Source organism: Littorina saxatilis, linkage group LG2 (genome assembly GCF_037325665.1).
Source record: "Littorina saxatilis isolate snail1 linkage group LG2, US_GU_Lsax_2.0, whole genome shotgun sequence".
Classification (NCBI taxonomy): Eukaryota; Metazoa; Mollusca; class Gastropoda; order Littorinimorpha; family Littorinidae; genus Littorina; species Littorina saxatilis.
Genome location: NC_090246.1, coordinates 87,240,734 through 87,258,919, shown reverse-complemented (window position 1 = coordinate 87,258,919; position 18,186 = coordinate 87,240,734). Strand labels below are relative to the sequence as shown.

Below are 18,186 nucleotides of genomic sequence, written 5' to 3'. Positions count from 1 at the left end.
GGCTTACTTTTGTTATAAAAACAGTGGTATGCAATTATCAATATCACCTAAAGTAACCAGGAAATTGACATGCGATGACTAATTCTCATTACATACATGTAATTTTAAGTAAAGGCTGCTGAAATAAAGCAACCAAATTTGTTAAAGTGTCCATACCTTGTTGAGTTGTTGACACTACATTGGGTGTGCACGTTAAAGATCCCACGATTGACAAAAGGGTCTTTCCTGGCAAAATTGCTTAGGCACAGTTAATAATTGTCTACCTATACCCGTGTGACTTGGAATAATAGGCCGTGAAAGGTAAATATGCGCCGAAATGGCTGCAATCTACTGGCCGTATAAAATTTCATCTCACACGGCATCACTGCAGAGCGCCTAGAACTGTACCCACGGAATATGCGCGATATAAGACTCATTGATTGATTGATTGAAATCTAATCTTGATGTGCTGTTCTATACGCACTAGCAACAGACAGGTTTTCACACAGCATACATTATTCTGGCTGTATGCTTCTGAAGTAGTAAATGTTCTATGGTGTCTTTTGTTTTAATGCATTGAACAATGTCATTAAGCCATTCTTGTGTGTTGCACATGGAACTTCTAGGTGTATATTGAGTTAAGGCACAAGTGGTAATGTGAGGCACTTAAATTACCAACATTAAACTTGGAGAATACATGAAATAACTTAGTTTTCTGGGTAGTTTTTGTCAAAAAATCGTTCTACGTGATTGTAGATATGTCGTTTGTATGCATGTGCCAAATATTATGCATTTCTGATGTATGATGTTGCTGTAAAACTGTTTCCTTGAAATCAAACATGGCAGCTGTTTCCATAGCAACGGCAGTCTTATGTCCATTGGTATTCACAAGTTTTTCATTCATTTTTATAAGTCACTTCAATAACTACCAAGAAAACTAGGTTATTCCATGTATTCTCCAAGTTTAATTTTATTGCCTCATGTTGCCTTAACGTTTGCTTTTCAGAAAGCTGTAACAATGCAATTGATGTTCATTTACTTTTTTTTTATTAAGTACAGCTTGATAAAGAAGAGTGAATTGTTGAGGTTCATGGTCATTGACTTACTTTTGTACATGTATCACAAACACAACAGAAAACAGATGTGTGCGCACTTTTAAGCCTTCATAACAACAACAAATATTACAAATGAGTCATTGTCATTGCAATATTGTCGCTTCTTAATCTTATGATATCACTACCTTTTTCTGCTAAGTAATGAGCACTATTTGTTCTCATTTTTGTGCTCAGAGACTGAGCAACTGTTGACTTTGTCTTCTATGGTTGTATTTGGATACATTCTGGCATTGTGAAATACCTTCCTGAGTATGTTTTACAGGGAGATAAAATCGGCATTTACTGATAAAATGGATAAAAATGGAATGATATTTACACATGGATCCGTCCGTTATTAGTGTTATCAAAACTTTTGCATTTACAATTTCTCAAAGATTGCACATTTCTTCAGCTTTGATTATCTTCACATTTACCCCCCGCGGGTTAGGGGGAAGAATTTACCCGATGCTCCCCAGCATGTCGTAAGAGGCGACTAACGGATTCTGTTTCTCCTTTTACCCTTGTTAAGTGTTTCTTGTATAGAATATAGTCAATTTTTGTAAAGATTTTAGTCAAGCAGTATGTAAGAAATGTTAAGTCCTTTGTACTGGAAACTTGCATTCTCCCAGTAAGGTAATATATTGTACTACGTTGCAAGCCCCTGGAGCAAATTTTTGATTAGTGCTTTTGTGAACAAGAAACAATTGACAAGTGGCTCTATCCCATCTCCCCCCTTTCCCCGTCGCGATATAACCTTCGTGGTTGAAAACGACGTTAAACACCAAATAATGAAAGAAAGAATCTTCACATTTAACAGATTTTAGGGTCACAGTGTAGAGCCTTTGTGAAATAAAGCAACCAAATTTGTTAAAGTGTCCATACCTTGTTGAGTTGTTGACTCACCTTAACAATCAGGAGAGTTTTAGGGTTCGGTAGTGTTAGTCGAAGAAGAAAAAAATTTAATGTTGAGAATTTATCAGATGTTTTTGAAGCTCAAACTTTAGAGCTTCACACACTATCAGGTTGGTATGTATAAGCTCGGTAACCGTCATACATGATGAAAGTCTGGTTGTAAGTTTTGAAACGCCTGGGTGTCATCTGTCTTGAGAGTGCAGAATTTTTTGAATCGGTTGATGAAAATGTTTGAAATCAAAGACATTACAATTGTGACAAAGGGTGCATTTGTTTCCTGCTGTGTGCCTGTTGATTTTGATGACTTTTTGATCTCTTGTCGTCATTTGTATTTGAGCCAAAGAAGCAATACTGTGAAAGAACTGTTTTTACATTTTCTACACTGCTGTGTATTTTTGTCTACACTATAGTGTATTTTTTATTGGCATTTTTACATGCGTGTGTACATTTTTTCCTGAAAGATGTTTATTGTTTAAAACGATGAAAGGGACTCTGAGCAAGTGTTTGTAGGTCTGAATAACTTCATAGCTGAGCAGAATCAATGTCTTCAGAGTGAGTTTGTTTTTCGTGTCACCCTCACAAGTGGTGCCTGAGTGGCAATGTACACCATGGAGCAAAATTGTATGCAACTAGCTGAATAAATGTTAAATAGATGATTTTTGGAAATAACTCTGTCAGGATTTGCAAGCGTTGTGGAAGAGTTGCGACCTGCTAACAAAACCTCACACTGAACACAAAACACTAGTGCCAAGTGATCCAGCATTGCAGCAACAGATCCTTAACTGCGATGTGTATATTTTGGAAAGAAATGGGGTCATATCGAGCGGACACTGTATAACGTACTCATCGGAGTCGGTTATTTGCTGCGATAGTTTTTTTTTAACTGACCAGTCTACCATGTGTTTCTTCTTTGACCACGTGTTTTCTGTTGAGGTTGTTTGCCTTTGATGGGATGCAACTCCTTTCGGCCTGTAAATCTTGACAGAGTTATTTTCGGAAAAAGTCTATTTGCATCAAGACTAAATACAGTTGGCACTGTGTGAACTAGTCGTCTACACTATCATGACTATGTACCGTGTGAGCATGTAGCGATGTGCATTCAGTCTTGCTGTTTTATTCAGTTAGTTGCATGCAATTTTGCCCCATGCCACTCAAACCTCCTACTATGGTTTCCTGCATTCATCTTCTGGAGCCACCAGAACATGCGGAAGATTCAATATATATAAAGAGTCTCCCGTGAAATTGGTTAAATTTATAATCTGATGTTCCATTCACAGTTGCTAAACTATTACGCCAAGCTTAAACATAGCTACGCTCAAACAAGTAATCACAAGCCTGCAACAGTTCCCTCTTTCTTCTATGTCATGGTACTCATTTCTGCTTCTCACTTTGTGTAGCTGTCAGATTATAGGTCATAAAAAATGTTGTCCACACTGAAAAGTAGCGTTGCAGACACTCTCTTATGGGCATAATCATGTACTTGCTGTCTAAAGTTATTGAAAATATATATTCTTGCGTAAGATGGCATAAATCCGCCTAAGACAGTGGTACACTTCACCATTTGCAACGCTGAAAATTCCAAATTTTTACACTTCAGGCTTCACAAGGGTAGACAGGTCTGCATTCACATCCTTCATTGCAACTGATTCATTTTTCTGTTCAGCTCTGAAGTTATCAGAACAGACTGCACTTGCTAAAAGTCTCTCTCTGATTATGCCTTCTGTGTTCAATATAATAATGATGTTACGATGTTTGTATTTACAACTTTTACACATGCTGATTACTAGGGCTTGTTCCCTATTACTGTGGCAACAGTTGACATGGAGAGAAAGATAACCTTCAATGCGGCAAGAACTTCAAGCAGCATTGACATCTACTATCTAAAAAAGTCTACACCACTGATACAACAAAGCACAAATCATTACACAATGAAACCTGAGTCTGCAGAAACAAACTTGAAACATGCAGAGAAACGCGCGAGAGATGCAGAGAAATGCTGAAGCACCATTGCTGCAGCCGTGAGACATTTGAGGAGTTCCAGATCGGTTTTCAAGCGTCCAGATCTGTTGAATAAAACAGTTTTTTGCAGCCCTGTGGGTTATATGTGTGGATGCACATGTAGTGTGAATGAATGCTTGTGTGTTACAGTGTGTATGTTAAAAATTAAAAAGTTAAACTCTATAATAAGACAAGCAGACGAAGCAACACACACAGACAACATCTTTTAAGTGTAGTACATGTACTTTCACACACAATCCTACGCAGCTGTCACTGTTTAAGGTTCAAATTTTCACAGTTGGATGTACCATCATCAGCTAAATATCCGTTTCTTCATGTAACTTGTACGCCACATAACAAAATTGTAGCATTCTTCATGACCCAATAGTCAGGCCATTTGGAAGTGAACAGGATCCTGTCCAACTGATGCCCTAAGAGATCCACAAGCAATGTTATGATTCTTTTTCATCCTAAGAGATCCTCAAGCAATGTTATGATTCTTTTTCATCCTAAGAGATCCACAAGCAATGTTATGATTCTTTTTCAAACGTATTCACGATCCTGTTCAAGATGACATTGCCTGACACTCTGTCAAACAAGAGCAAAGTTTCTGATCTCTCACCTGTGCTAAAAATAGTCCTTCCTGAAACAAGTCAGATTTTTTGTTAAAAGTCCGACTTTGAATGAAAACCAAGCAACATGTCAAGTCTGAGCTACACTTTGCGCTTGTTTTCACCCTCTGCTAAAGCATCTGGGTCAACTTGTGATGTGACCTAATAGAGTGTAGACGTTGCATTATAGGGATGCTTCAAGAAGGTTGTCACCTTTGGACTCGCGGGAATATTTGAGGAGCAAGATTTTTAAAAGACAAAGTACCATCCTGATGCTGAACAAACGTTGCTACAAATGAAACTCCTCAGCCACATTTTCGTTGCTTTGTATTAATCATAGACGGTACCCGGAAGGATGCTGTTTCATCGAGTTGCCTGTTCCGTCATACACTGGGATTGATTTTAGACCAGGTAGATACAAGCCATCTTTTGAAAAGCAGTTAGTACTGAAATTGAGCCACCCACTTAAAGTGTTGCAACGTGTTGAAGGAGCAAGCCTATATTTATTTATTAAGGAGATTTCTATAGCGCATCACTAAAAGCACTATGCGCTTATCTCTCGCCTGGACCGGCACGGTTGGCCTAGTGGTAAGACGTCCGCCCCGTGATCGGGAGGTCGTGGGTTCGAACCCTGGCCGGGTCATACCTAAGACTTTAAATTGGCAATCTAGTGGCTGCTCCGCCTGGCGTCTGGCATTATGGGGTTAGTTCTAGGACTGGTTGGTCCGGTGTCAGAATAATGTGACTGGGTGAGACATGAAGCCTGTGCTGCGACTTCTGTCTTGTGTGTGGCGCACGTTATATGTCAAAGCAGCACCGCCCTGATATGGCCCTTCGTGGTCGGCTGGGCGTTAAGCAAACAAACAAACAATCTCTCGCCTGTGCATCTTCACACACCTCTGCGGGGCTTGCACAACTGCAATGTTCTTGCTTTAGATACCTCTAATAGATTACAACAGCGCTTACAGAGGGGAATTGAAAACTCCAGAGTAGTGATTCTTTCCAGTTTTAAGAAAAATCCTTGGATTCAGATGCCCCCAAAAATTGCTTCAGTCTTATATTCAGTCTTACTTTTTTTGAGAATCCCTTCTCTGAAAAATAGACACCTTAAAACTTGTTTGCCTCAGCACTGACATGTTTTTATGGAACTTAAAGGTGGTCGTCTACATTTTTGCCTTTTTTTCAATAATCTTATGGTTAGATTTCGATACAAAATTATGTCAAATGATGAATGAACCATGGGGAAAAAAGTTATAGAAAAAAAAAATATGTAAAAAAAGATTTTATTTTTGGGTAGCGTGACTCACGCTTCCAATATTTTGTTTTCTGTTTGCTGAGAACATGTGCTTTGCCTAAAAATACTGACCAATCAAATTCATGTCACTAAGCTTATAGCCACGCCCAAACAAGTGCAGCAACAGTTTGACACTGGAGCGCTGTCCACGCTTTTTTTTAAACGCACGAAATGCACGGGATTTGAGAGGAGTTTTGCGCTTGGCATTTTCCAAATAAGGATAACCTACTATGAATACTACTCTGGAATACTACAATGAATTTTCAAACGGCTACACTGGCTTCGTCTTTCCTGATCGAAAGGGGGTGTATTTTTGATATATGTAGATAATAGACTGCATTTTAATGGCCAAATGGCGATTTCGGTATAAAAATGTAGACAAGGACCTTTAAGAATAAAATAAAAGACTGGAATAAACATGACGGTTCCGGCTGTCATCTATTACCAAGCCCTAGACTGTCATACCTTAGAGATGGCTATTTGTTCACTTGACCCTATTTCAACTTTTTGGTTGCTCCCACTAGTGAACAAGAAAAGCAGTCAAGTTTCACAGGTTAATTGAAGTTTCTATTCATAAATGTCAACATGATGCAATATAGATAACTTATCCAGAGTGTTGAGAATAAAGGAGTGTTAAGAATAAATTGCCCATGAGTCAATTGTTTCAAAGCACTGAGTTAAAAGCGTTAAGACTGGATCAAAGACTGAACAGCCAGTAGTGAAGATTTAGTCATCTGTTACATTTGATATTAACTAATACTGACAAACTTCACACACAAAAGGTCGATGGCAATAGTATAATTGAACGAAAACCTGCTCATTTGTGACTGTGTCTCATCAACGACCCAAACAGATCTGCAAGTGCGATTCTTTTCTAACGAGGCTGACATTGACAAGGATTACAACAAAAAGGAAGCTGTGCTGCCAACAGAGATGACCGAGAACGGGCAAATCCAACCTCTCGCATATTACTCCTTCCAGTTGAATGGACGGGACCTTGCCATGATGAAACTCACTTTACTCCACTTCGTAGCATGTAGGATAGATCGTTCACAGGCACGGTAGGGCAAATCAAATCCAACAAAGGCATTGCATGTTGCCAATCGGAGCAGAGCCAAGCTGGCTGTAATAATTCAGCTAGTGTATAAAGTATAATGTGAGAGCGAATGATGAAAGCTTGGACTGTGTCGTGTTTTTCTGTCTCTCTGAACCTCTCAACTGACACCGACAACCATGGATTTTGAAATGTTAAAATGTTCATGATGTTTGACTAATGTACATGCTTTGCTGACCACTTTGCAGAGAGAACAGGAAAAAGAGAAGTTAAACTTGGAACAGCTGAAGCAGGTTGGTTTTCATTGTTTTTCATTGTGAATTACTTGTCATGAGTTTGCACAAGCCGTAGAGGGTGAGCAAGCTACCTGCTGATAGCATATTCAGGGCTCCCACTTTTACGCAAATAAGAAAATGTTCAAGAAAAATTAAAATGCAAGCCCCCCGCGGGTTAGGGGGAAGAATTTACCCGATGCTCCCCAGCATGTCGTAAGAGGCGACAAACGGATTCTGTTTCTCCTTTTACCCTTGTTAAGTGTTTCTTGTATAGAATATAGTGAATGTTTGTAAAGATTTTAGTCAAGCAGTATGTAAGAAATGTTAAGTACTTTGTACTGGAAACTTGCATTCTCCCAGTAAGGTCATATATTGTACTACGTTGCAAGCCCCTGGAGCAATTTTTTTATTAGTGCTTTTGTGAACAAGAAACAATTAACAAGTGGCTCTATCCCATCTCCCCCCTTTCCCCGTCGCGATATAACCTTCGTGGTTGAAAACGACGTCAAACACCAAATAAAGAAAGATTAAAATGCAAAACTGCTGTAAATGTGCTCGCATTCACGTCGGATTGTACATTTTCCAGACTCCTATAGAATTTCTTGGATGTTTGCTTTCCCTCAGTTCGAGCCCAGCACATTGCTAGAGACAATACAATTGAATGGACAATATTCGGAAATAATTCTGTGAAGTTTTTATGGGATGTGGAAGAGTTATACAACATTGCAAATACTGAAGCTTATAAACCGACGTGACATTACAGGCCACTCACTAGCCAGCGGTGTGGTCGGCAATCTGTGCCAGTGGAATCTGAGACAGCTATGAAGTTTTGATTTCATGCACTCAGATATGAATAGTCAGTGATGTGAAGAAGAAACAAGTCGCGTAAGGCGAAAATACAATATTTAGTCAAGTAGCTGTCGAACTCACAGAATGAAACTGAACGCAATGCCATTTTTCAGCAAGACCGTATACTCGTAGCATCGTCAGTCCACCGCTCATGGCAAAGGCAGTGAAATTGACAAGAAGAGCGGGGTAGTAGTTGCGCTAAGAAGGATAGCACGCTTTTCTGTACCTCTCTTTGTTTTAACTTTCTGAGCGTGTTTTTAATCCAAACATATCATATCTATATGTTTTTGGAATCAGGAACCGACAAGGAATAAGATGAAAGTGTTTTTAAATTGATTTGGACAATTTAATTTTGATAATAATTTTTATATATTTAATTTTCAGAGCTTGTTTTTAATCCGAATATAACATATTTATGTTTTTGGAATCAGCAAATGATGGAGAATAAGATAAACTTAAATTTGGATCGTTTTATAAATTTTTATTTTTTTTTACAATTTTCAGATTTTTAATGACCAAAGTCATTAATTAATTTTTAAGCCACCAAGCTGAAATGCAATACCGAAGTCCGGGCTTCGTCGAAGATTACTTGACCAAAATTTCAACCAATTTGGTTGAAAAATGAGGGCGTGACAGTGCCGCCTCAACTTTCACGAAAAGCCGGATATGACGTCATCAAAGACATCAAAAAAATGAAAAAAACGTTCGGGGATTTCATACCCAGGAACTCTCATGTCAAATTTCATAAAGATCGGTCCAGTAGTTTAGTCTGAATCGCTCTACACACACACACAGACACACACACACACGCACGCACATACACCACGACCCTCGTTTCGATTCCCCCTCGATGTTAAAATATTTAGTCAAAACTTGACTAAATATATAAATGGCTGGGCTGAATGCACAATTGCAGCTCATTTCTAGATTGTATTGAGCTGCTCACAATCTGTGTCATCCTTCTGACTTTTTATCAGTTTTCACAAGAATTTGGGATGAGGAATTGAACGGATAGAAATTTGATTGTATGCATGAAATTCAGCCTGATTTCATTCTCCAAAAACAAAGCTTTGCATTTTGATAAAGTTGGGTGTGTATGCGTCACAGAGTGAAATGCTCCATTTTGTTCGTAAGATTGAATGTTTTGATCATTTTGCTTCCAGACAAATGACCTTGTGAACACCAATGCGTCTGAGATTGACAAGGTGATAGCGGCTGTAGCTCAGTCAAACAAGGGATTTGAGCCTTCCAAGTAAGTTTTCTGTCACTGACTCTTCACAAATGTTTCACTCAACACACATGCACATGGAGACACAGATATTGGACACATGCCCACAAACAGTGAGTGGTTTGATGGGATAGCCTGTGGAGCAGCTAAACAACTAGACAGATTGTAATGTTATCAGTTCAGAGATTGATTGAAAGGGCTAGTGCTGTGTGGATTGAAGTCCATACTGTGTCTGCAACAGTTAGTAAATGTTGGTTCAGTAGTGTAGGTGTTGAAGCTAAAAAGCCTTGAAGACTGAATTGGGTTGACAGGGATGATTTAACCTTGACAGCTCCAAGGTCGCAATTTAGCAACAGCATATTTCAGCCCTTGTGTTACTTGATTTACTGGTCAAATGAAATAATGGCTTTTTAGCTTATATCCTAGAGAGAAAAAAAGGAAGAAAAAGGCAGGTCAATTGCTCCACTGGGACAAAAGATCTTGTTTGTTGAAGACCGAAAATGATTTTGTTGTGTCTGGTCGTTGCACAAAAGTCCCGAAGAAATCTGAAAGTAAAATGGATGAGGCTGAAAGGGCTGAGGAATGGTGGCTAAGGTATGGTCACTGCTGCTTTTGAAACCTCTAAACATTTTCCATTCATGTTTCAGCTACTCAGGGAAGTTCCACTCGGGCCCACCACCTGAGGGCTACATCTGTCGCCGGTGCCACCAGTCTGGCCACCATGTGTCCAACTGTCCCCTCAGGCCGGACGTGATTGGGCCGCACATCAAGAGGACCACGGGCATCCCCCACAGCTTCCTGACCTTCACGGATGACCCCCTGGCCCCCGGAGCTCTGCTCACCCACCAGGGACAGTTTGCCGTGCCCACCATTGATGCGTAAGTATAGTTCAACCTGCCCCTGTGACCGGGCACGGCTGTTCCCAGTGCTTTATTTCTGCTACTTCAGCTGCACGTGCTTTGCACAGAGAAGGCCAGTATAGCGCAGGTCTGCCTACCGTTACGGAATTTCCGTATTTGTCCCGGAAATCAATAAATTTTATCAAGTGTTCCGGAAAATACGGATGTTCGAAATGCGTCCCGGAAACTCAAAAAAATTCCAAACAGGCTCACAACAGTGTGAACGAGAGAGATTGCCTTCAGCCACTAGGTATACTGCCCTGCCTTTGATCTGGCCGCACACACAGATTTCCACTCTGTTAAACTCTGTCACTGACCGGTCACTGACCCCACTAGGTACTGCCCTGCCTTTGATCTGGCCGCACACACAGATTTCCACTCTGTTAAACTCGGTCACTGACCGGTCACTGACCCCGATGCAGGAAGTGTTTCCTCTCTCAGATATGACAGGGGAACCACCTCTCATGGCAAAAACTGGGTCATTGACCCCTGGGAAGAAGGTCGTGTCTTTTAACAAGGCCACCCAGCTATCACAATGCCTTTGATCATTGCCGAGCAGCTTTGTGTAGCTAATAGTAATACTCATGCGCGTCAACTTCTTGCAAGAAGAAAAGGTCGAAGAAAAGATGGCGTCAATGTTCCAACACTTGCCAATGGTCATGCTGTCAATCCTCACCATTCCACTCTCTTCAGCACACTGCGAGAGGATTTTCTCGGTGGTCCGCAAGAACAAGACAGATTTTAGAGGCAGCATGGCAAAAGACACTCTCGAAGCACTTGTTGTCGCCAAGTTGAGACCCGGTGAAGCTCTGGATAGAGTTTACACCAACAAGGAGCTCAAAGACATGAAGAGTGCCTATTACAGGTCCCTTCAGGCCAGCTCCAAATGAATGCAGTGACACCACCAAACCTTGTACAAAATGTAAATATTGTAAGTTTGAATTTCATTTTTTCAGTGACATTTACAGTGACAATGTTCAAGTTTGGCAAGATGATTTGAAGGCAATGTTAGGGTAAAATGACACCAGATTGCACCAATTGTGTCCTTTTGGCCAAAATTAATTTCCGGGGGGGGCATGCCCCCGGACCCCCCTAGCCAGCTCGCTTGCGCTTTGCGCAACCTCGACTTTTGCGCAAAATTTACTTCTTTTAATCTTCAACAGAACTTTGTCCCTGAAGCTTCACTTGGAGGGTAGGCAGACCTGATAGCGTGGAAGCAGCTGCGTATAACAGGCAAGCGAGCTTAACAGTGTGCTGGCTGCAGCTGTTTGTAGCCAAACAATTCCCTCTGCTGGGCTATTTTTAACTCGCACTAAAACACAAGCTAGGAACAGCCGTGGACCATCTCTTGAAAGCGACCACCCGCCCACAACGATCACTCGGTGGGATCCCAGACACATTTTGCACCCTGGGTTCTCCACATTTTTGGAGAAGGAAATGTATAGAGAGTAAAAACTAACCATACGCTTGTGCTTTGTGTATGATGGACGGTAAAGTTTTTAGTTGCAACATACGTTGACAGTGTGATCTTCTCCTTTACAGGCAAGCCTACAGGGAGGGGAAGAAGGAACGGCCACCATTCCTGCCACAGCTGGAGAGTGCAGAGCCGGAGAAGCTGAAAATTCCAATGGAGCTCAAGTGTCGTCTGTGTCAGGATCTCATGACTGACGCTGTTGTCATTCCGTGCTGCGGAAACAGCTACTGTGATGAATGTAAGTGTTGGTGTGATTTATAAGCTGGTTACTGTTAGCCAACAAAACTCTAAATTGTGTGAAAGGGAGGTGGTTGTAATGGGCCAGGTGGTTTACATAATGCCAGAGAAAAGATGGTATTGATAGTGAACTGTGACTAAAGGAGAGAATAATTTTCTGGTTATTCTAGTATATTTACCTTACAGGAAACAAGATGGAGGGAGGGATTCTTGATATGAGTTGCGGGGTTAATCACTCTTTTTAGAAAACGTAAACTTGTACTGAGGTATCAAAAGTTCCCACAGTTGTGAAGATCTGTTACTGGTAGAACTGGTTAAAATGTCAAGGATTACTTTACCCCATAACCTTACAGTGTGGCTCTTTGCCTTGAAATGCAAGTAAAGATATATACCCTGCTTCTCTCAGGTATACGAGATGCCTTGCTTGAGACGGAGGATCACCAGTGCCCCACCTGTGGCCAGTACGAAGTGTCGCCTAACGGAATCATCCCCAACAACTCTCTGCGTTCTGCTGTCACAGCCTTCACCAATGACAGCGGCTACTTCAAGACTTCTCGTCGCAAGTCCTCAGAGGGGAGACCTCAAGCCATGAAGCAGAGATACACCCCACCACAGTCGCCACAGCAACCACACCCCCCTTCCCACCATCAGCAGCAAAACGCACAACAATATCATCGACAAGAACCTCCCCCTCAGGCTGTAGAAAACCGTCACCCGCCTTCATCTCACAACCAGGAATACCCACCTAGACACACGCAGGAGTACGCTCCAAGTCAGTATCGTCCACCTTCTCGCTCAGAGTCTCAACACAGTCATCACCAGGCTCCGCCTTCTCGTTCCGACTCTCAACACGGGCACCAAGCTCTGCCTTCTAGTCACCGTCAGGCACCGCCCTCTCATCTTGAGTCACAGCACCATCAGGCGCTGCCTTCTCACATTGAGTCACAACACCGCCAAGCACCGCCCTCTCACTCGGAGTCACAACACCGCCAAGCACCGCCCTCTCACTCGGAGTCACAACACCGCCAAGCACCGCCCTCTCACTCGGAGTCACAGCACGGTTACCCACCATCGGACGGCCTTTTACCCAACCCAACCTGCCTCCCTCCGCCCGGTCATCGCCCGCCGCCAATGCATTCCTTGTCTTCGGGTCATCTTGTGCACTCGTCATCGTCGGGTCACTTAGCCCACTCGGCTTCACTGCCCAATACCCCACCTGTAGCCACACACCCACCGTCAGGATTCCAGGAACAGAGGAGGAGACCCCAGGAGGCCCCGCCCGTCTACGTCTCTAGCACGCTCACTTCCAACAACAGTGCTAGGTAAGCTTGAGACCTGGAATAATTGAAAATTGAATATTTTATGGGTTTGGACGTGTGCTTGTATGTAGTTTGTGTTTTTGTGAGTTACATTAAAACCAGAGTAAATGTTTTGTCCCTTAATTAAATAAATTCTAAAAGACACTCATATCTGGAAATGAATTTTACCAGTTCTATCAGCATTTTGTGGTAGTAGGAAGAACATGCACCTGGTAAGTAAAATCGTCTGGCTTTTTTTGAATGTGATAATTTGTCTCTTAAAACAGCCATAACTGCATTGTTGCATATTTTGGGTTATGACACTTCTTGCCATTTCATGTTAATGAAGTCTTGCTGTAAAGATGAGGAATAAAAGTGAATTTTTGATTGATGGCTGGTCTGAAAAAGAATGGTGTAATTAATAGCTTCAATTGAAGCTCCTTTTACCATTTTTTGCCCTGTTGAGTAAATCCGCATGCAGTTTTTGTTCATGCGAGGTGCTGTTTCTGTTTCCTAAGTGTGGATGTTTCATTTCAGGTATTCACCTGGCAGCTCCCGTTCTCCAAGGCGCTATGAGGAAGATGGTGGTGAACAGGTAACTAACAACATGTATTTTTTACAAGTAAAATGACTATTTCTAAGAATACTCACCTCAATTTAACTAATAGGAGTTACCTTACTTACGAGTGCTAGACTGAGAAGCGTCCTATGTTACCAGTACTAGACTGTAAACAAGGTCGCTAACTCTAGATTTCCGTCGGTATACCATTTAGGGGAGTAGTCTCCCTTTGTCGGTAGTACCTCTCTGCGCATGTGCCAATGCCCATAATCCCCAGTTTCAATTCGAAGCTATTAAGTCAATAGCGGGGTTGGTGGGAGGGTCTCTGGTTAAATTGAGGTGAGTATTCTTAGAAATAGTCATTTTACTTGTAAAAAATACATATTTCTTTCGAATACATCACCTCAATTTAACTAATAGGAGAATAGATAACAGGCTGGAGGGTTGACTTTCGATCGGTAATCTAGTGTCACCTCACCCGACTCAGTCCATTTGTCCGGAATCCCCCCTGTAAAAACGGGGGAAGAAAAGGATAGATCATCGGACTGAGAAGCAAGAAATCCTGAGTCGGGCGAGTGGCAAGTTGCATTGTTGCCACTGTGTCAACTTGCTCCAGAAAGGGACAATCGAAAGAAAGTCCCACCTGTCAATGTAGAGCTGGTTTCTACTCGATGGTCGTTACTATTCCTCTGATCACTTGTCTTTATCAATGTTGGGTTATGGTTATGACTTGCCATTATGCGCCTTGAGCGACCCAACTCCCCAGCAACGTAAAGTTCTGCAGGTGGATCAGGTGAACGACCTAAAAGATGAGGAATGGTCAGAGATAACAATTCCTCTAATACCTTGAACTTATCACCAAGGTGCGTCTCTGCGACTGATCCTCCATTTAAGGGAGATTGACAGAGTTTCCAGAGATCCTGTAGAATTCTGGTCTGAGGCACCACTTTCCATGGCAAACAATTGTGCCAGTCGCATGAATGAATATAAATATCCTCTCTGAATTTACCTCTCTAATGAGGATGGTAGGCACAGATACCAGTGTAAATTCAGGCTGACTTAGCTGTTCCTCCTGCGTGACAGGAAGTAAGCGCAAGTGCGCTCAGCAGTACGGTCACTGTCTGCACCTTTCCTGTGCCTGTCTCAACGCATGTGGGGGCTATAAGCCTACCCTTAATGGTTAAAGGTACCATTTGTCCTAGAATAGCCAGTGAAAGACAGCCAGCTGTATTGCCTTTACCCAAGGGGAAAACCTGCTTCTTACTTTGAAATTCCACACTTATAGCGTGAGGGGGTCCCCAGTGACCATGGGCATCTCTGAGCCCTTATTGGCTGAATGACCGCTCTTGTCTTACTCAAGAGGATGCCATGCCTGGCATGCAACTCACTGAGAGGTCCCATTTGTGATTTCAGCAGGACCGTTTTCTGGCTTGATCAGCCAGGTCCTTGATCTAGGTTTTCTGTAAACATGGTTGTAGGTGGCATCTGCTGGGTTGTCTGCCCAGCATAGGTTTTGTGAGTTCTGGGACACTCCAGATTTCTGTAGAGCTCACAAGTTCTTAGATGACTATGCAGTGATGTTCTCCGGCCTATGGCCGAAGGTGCATTATCTTGGGCTGATGCAAAGTTCTGCCCCCTGGTAGTTGAACTCACAAAGATGTCTTATGTTGTGATCTCAGTAGTACTTCTGCCTAGATCACCCAAGTCCATATCTGGATTTTCAGTAGGCGTGGCTGCGGGCGGCAAGTGTTGCATTGTCTGACCAGCATAGCTTTGTGAGCTCTGGGGCACTTCAGCTGTTTGTGGAGCTGAGCTCTAGGGTGACTATGCAGAGTTGTTTTCAGGCCCCTGCCTGAGGCAGGAGGTGTACTCTCTTGATCTGATGCCTAGTTCTGACTTGACAAAGGTCTTAGTCAGCACCCGAGTTGCCACGTTTCTCGCCAAAAAAAACGACGCGTAGCCGTAGACTGGGAGTGAGTGAGATAGGCTGGTGTGGTATTCCTGGCTCCAGCTAGGATCTCACTGTGTCTCTACCTCAGGCTCTTCGAGCGAGGGAGAAAAGGCTGGTGTGGTATTCCTAGCTCCTGCTAGGATCTCACTGTGTCTCTACCTCAAGCTCTTAGAGTGACACAACTTATACTCACCCAATAACCTTGTGTCACCGTAGACTGGGAGCGAGGGAGATAGCCTTGTGTGGTATTCCTAGCTCCTGCTAGGATCTCACTGTGTCTCTTTCCTCCAGCTCCTTTAGCTTTTGAGTCCAGGCATCTGAGAGTCTACATATGGATGGGATGGACACATTCACCCACTGTCAAAGGTATTGCCGCACTCATTATGCCTTTCGGGGGAGGAATACCTCTAGGTCTTATCTCTGTGGTCCAGGGATCTTAGAGCGCCAGTTGTAAGAGGCAAACGAAGCTTGTCCAATTCAAGGTTCGGTTGGAAGGGGTGGCTGAGCCTTCCCAAATCCAAGTGTGTCTGTGGCCGTACCCAATACCCCTAAAGGTAGAGGAAGCTCTTCTTGTTCCAGGAAAATTTGACTCAATGATGGAGGGACGTATGGTTTACCCAGTCCAAGATGTCTGGCAGCACTAATCAATCCGCATGGGCTGAGAGGTCCTCCTTGATCTATGAAATCTGGCCCATGGATCTCATAGTGCGGATGGCTGGCCAGACCTCAGACTATCTCTCAGTGTCCTTCCTGGAAAGTCCATGGAAAAACGGGCGGAGTCACCTCGGGAGACATTCCCTCTTTAGTCAAGTCTGTCCGTCTCTAAAGCATGACGTAGGTTGAGTGCTGTCCCTGTTGAAGGGTTTTGCCTTGACTTGGTTTGTTTGTTTGCTTAACGCCCAGCCGACCACGAAGCGCCATATCAGGGCGGTTCTTGACTTGGTCCAAGGAAGATAACCATGAGGTTTTGTAGCCTAAGGACTGCCTGACCCTGGGGTAGGTTGTCTTCCAAAAGCTGCTGATCATCTTAGGGGCACCTGCCCAGTGATCTTAAACGGCCCATCCCTTCTCTAGGACGTCTACTGTCGTCTCTCCTGTTGATGCTTCTGCCAGAGTTGTTACCATTATCAGTCGAGATGTGACCTGTTACAGGTGTCGGACATCCTCTGTTGAATGTCGACTGTACAATCTGACATTTCTATCATCATCCCCTGGCTGATGCGGGTGTCAGATGACATTCAGGAAGAAGGGGCAACTCTTACAAGTTGTTACGCTGGGTCCGTCCACAGGTCATGAAAGCAATCTGTACTTGACATTCTCAGAGCACTTCTTCCCCCGTCTCTGCGTTATCTCCAACAGCTCCCCGCCTTGTTATGTAGCCTGAACATGCTCACCTGTGTTGCCCGACGCTTGTATGGCAAGATTCTTGGGCCTGTTACCCTGTTGAACAAGCTCCACTCCAAGTGTGAGTGATCTTCAGAGTCGTTTCCTCAGGCAAATGTCTTGAGACACTTTGATTCCTCTTATCTTGGTACGCAGTGTCTGTCTTGTAGCTGTGTATCCGAAGGAGACATCTAGAGACCTCAAGAGCTTGCAGTATGCATGGAAACTGATGTGACTACCATACCCTGTTCAGTTGTCCACCGCTGTTTGACTGGTGATCTGTATGCAGATTGCAGGTGCCATCTTGTTACTGGTAGGGCGGCTCCCCGGTGTGAAGGTTGTAGCCTCTAACCATTAGCTCTCCATTCCATGTGATGAAGATAACTAGGAGGCTCTAGGCATTCTCCTCACACTCCCAGACTTCTGTGTAGCCGGGCACTGCTGAATATGGTCAGGCGTGAAGTGTTGGTCTAGTTCCAAGAGCGTTAAACATTAGGTCTTCCTCAGTCCGTCAGGAGGTGGTAGACAGGCAATGGGGGGCGGGAGCTGTCCTTCCGGTGCTGAAGCATCGCTACAGGCAGTTTGCAGCACTGAATACTGGTAGTCAAAATGCATGAAGCCACCATCATGATGGGGAACCCTGGCAAAGATAGTGGTGGGAGGGGCCCAGTCCTGTCAACAGCCGTGTTTCAGGGTCACCTCAAGGGAGAGGTTGCAGACGAGGCTGTAGCTACCTCAGGGAGATTCTACTCATGTTACGCCCAGTGGACGTCTTGCCTGACAGCTGGAGGGTCTGTCATAAGCTGTCGCAACGATCCTGGGAGTTATCAGGGCGAAAAGGAAGCCTGTCTCTTCCTGTGCTTACTGGAGGTATTCCCCCAGAGCGCCCGACATTGTCTGTTTGGTAATGTCTACGTATATATAAATACATGTCAATATGACTTAATTCCCCCTCGTACTGATAACGGCATGGTTGTGCCAAGAGTTTATCCAGTACCTTTCTCATGAGAGTAGCCGCTCTGTCTAGGAGGCATAGTTAATTGTGTGTTGTAACAACATCCGTTTAGCAATTATGTTATATTTTCCATAAT

General features: G+C 43.2%; 1 protein-coding gene across 1 annotated transcript in view; it reads left to right on the top strand.

The window, feature by feature from the left end:
- Positions 1-18,186, top strand: part of LOC138960034 (E3 ubiquitin-protein ligase RBBP6-like) — a 55,949-nt gene that overhangs the window by 23,911 nt on the left and 13,852 nt on the right. Inside the window, exons 5-10 of the mRNA XM_070331756.1 lie at positions 7,191-7,235; positions 9,230-9,318; positions 9,942-10,172; positions 11,736-11,905; positions 12,311-13,226; positions 13,740-13,797. Coding sequence (XP_070187857.1) covers positions 7,191-7,235; positions 9,230-9,318; positions 9,942-10,172; positions 11,736-11,905; positions 12,311-13,226; positions 13,740-13,797 — 1,509 coding nt within the window. The remainder of the gene's footprint in view (positions 1-7,190; positions 7,236-9,229; positions 9,319-9,941; positions 10,173-11,735; positions 11,906-12,310; positions 13,227-13,739; positions 13,798-18,186) is intronic.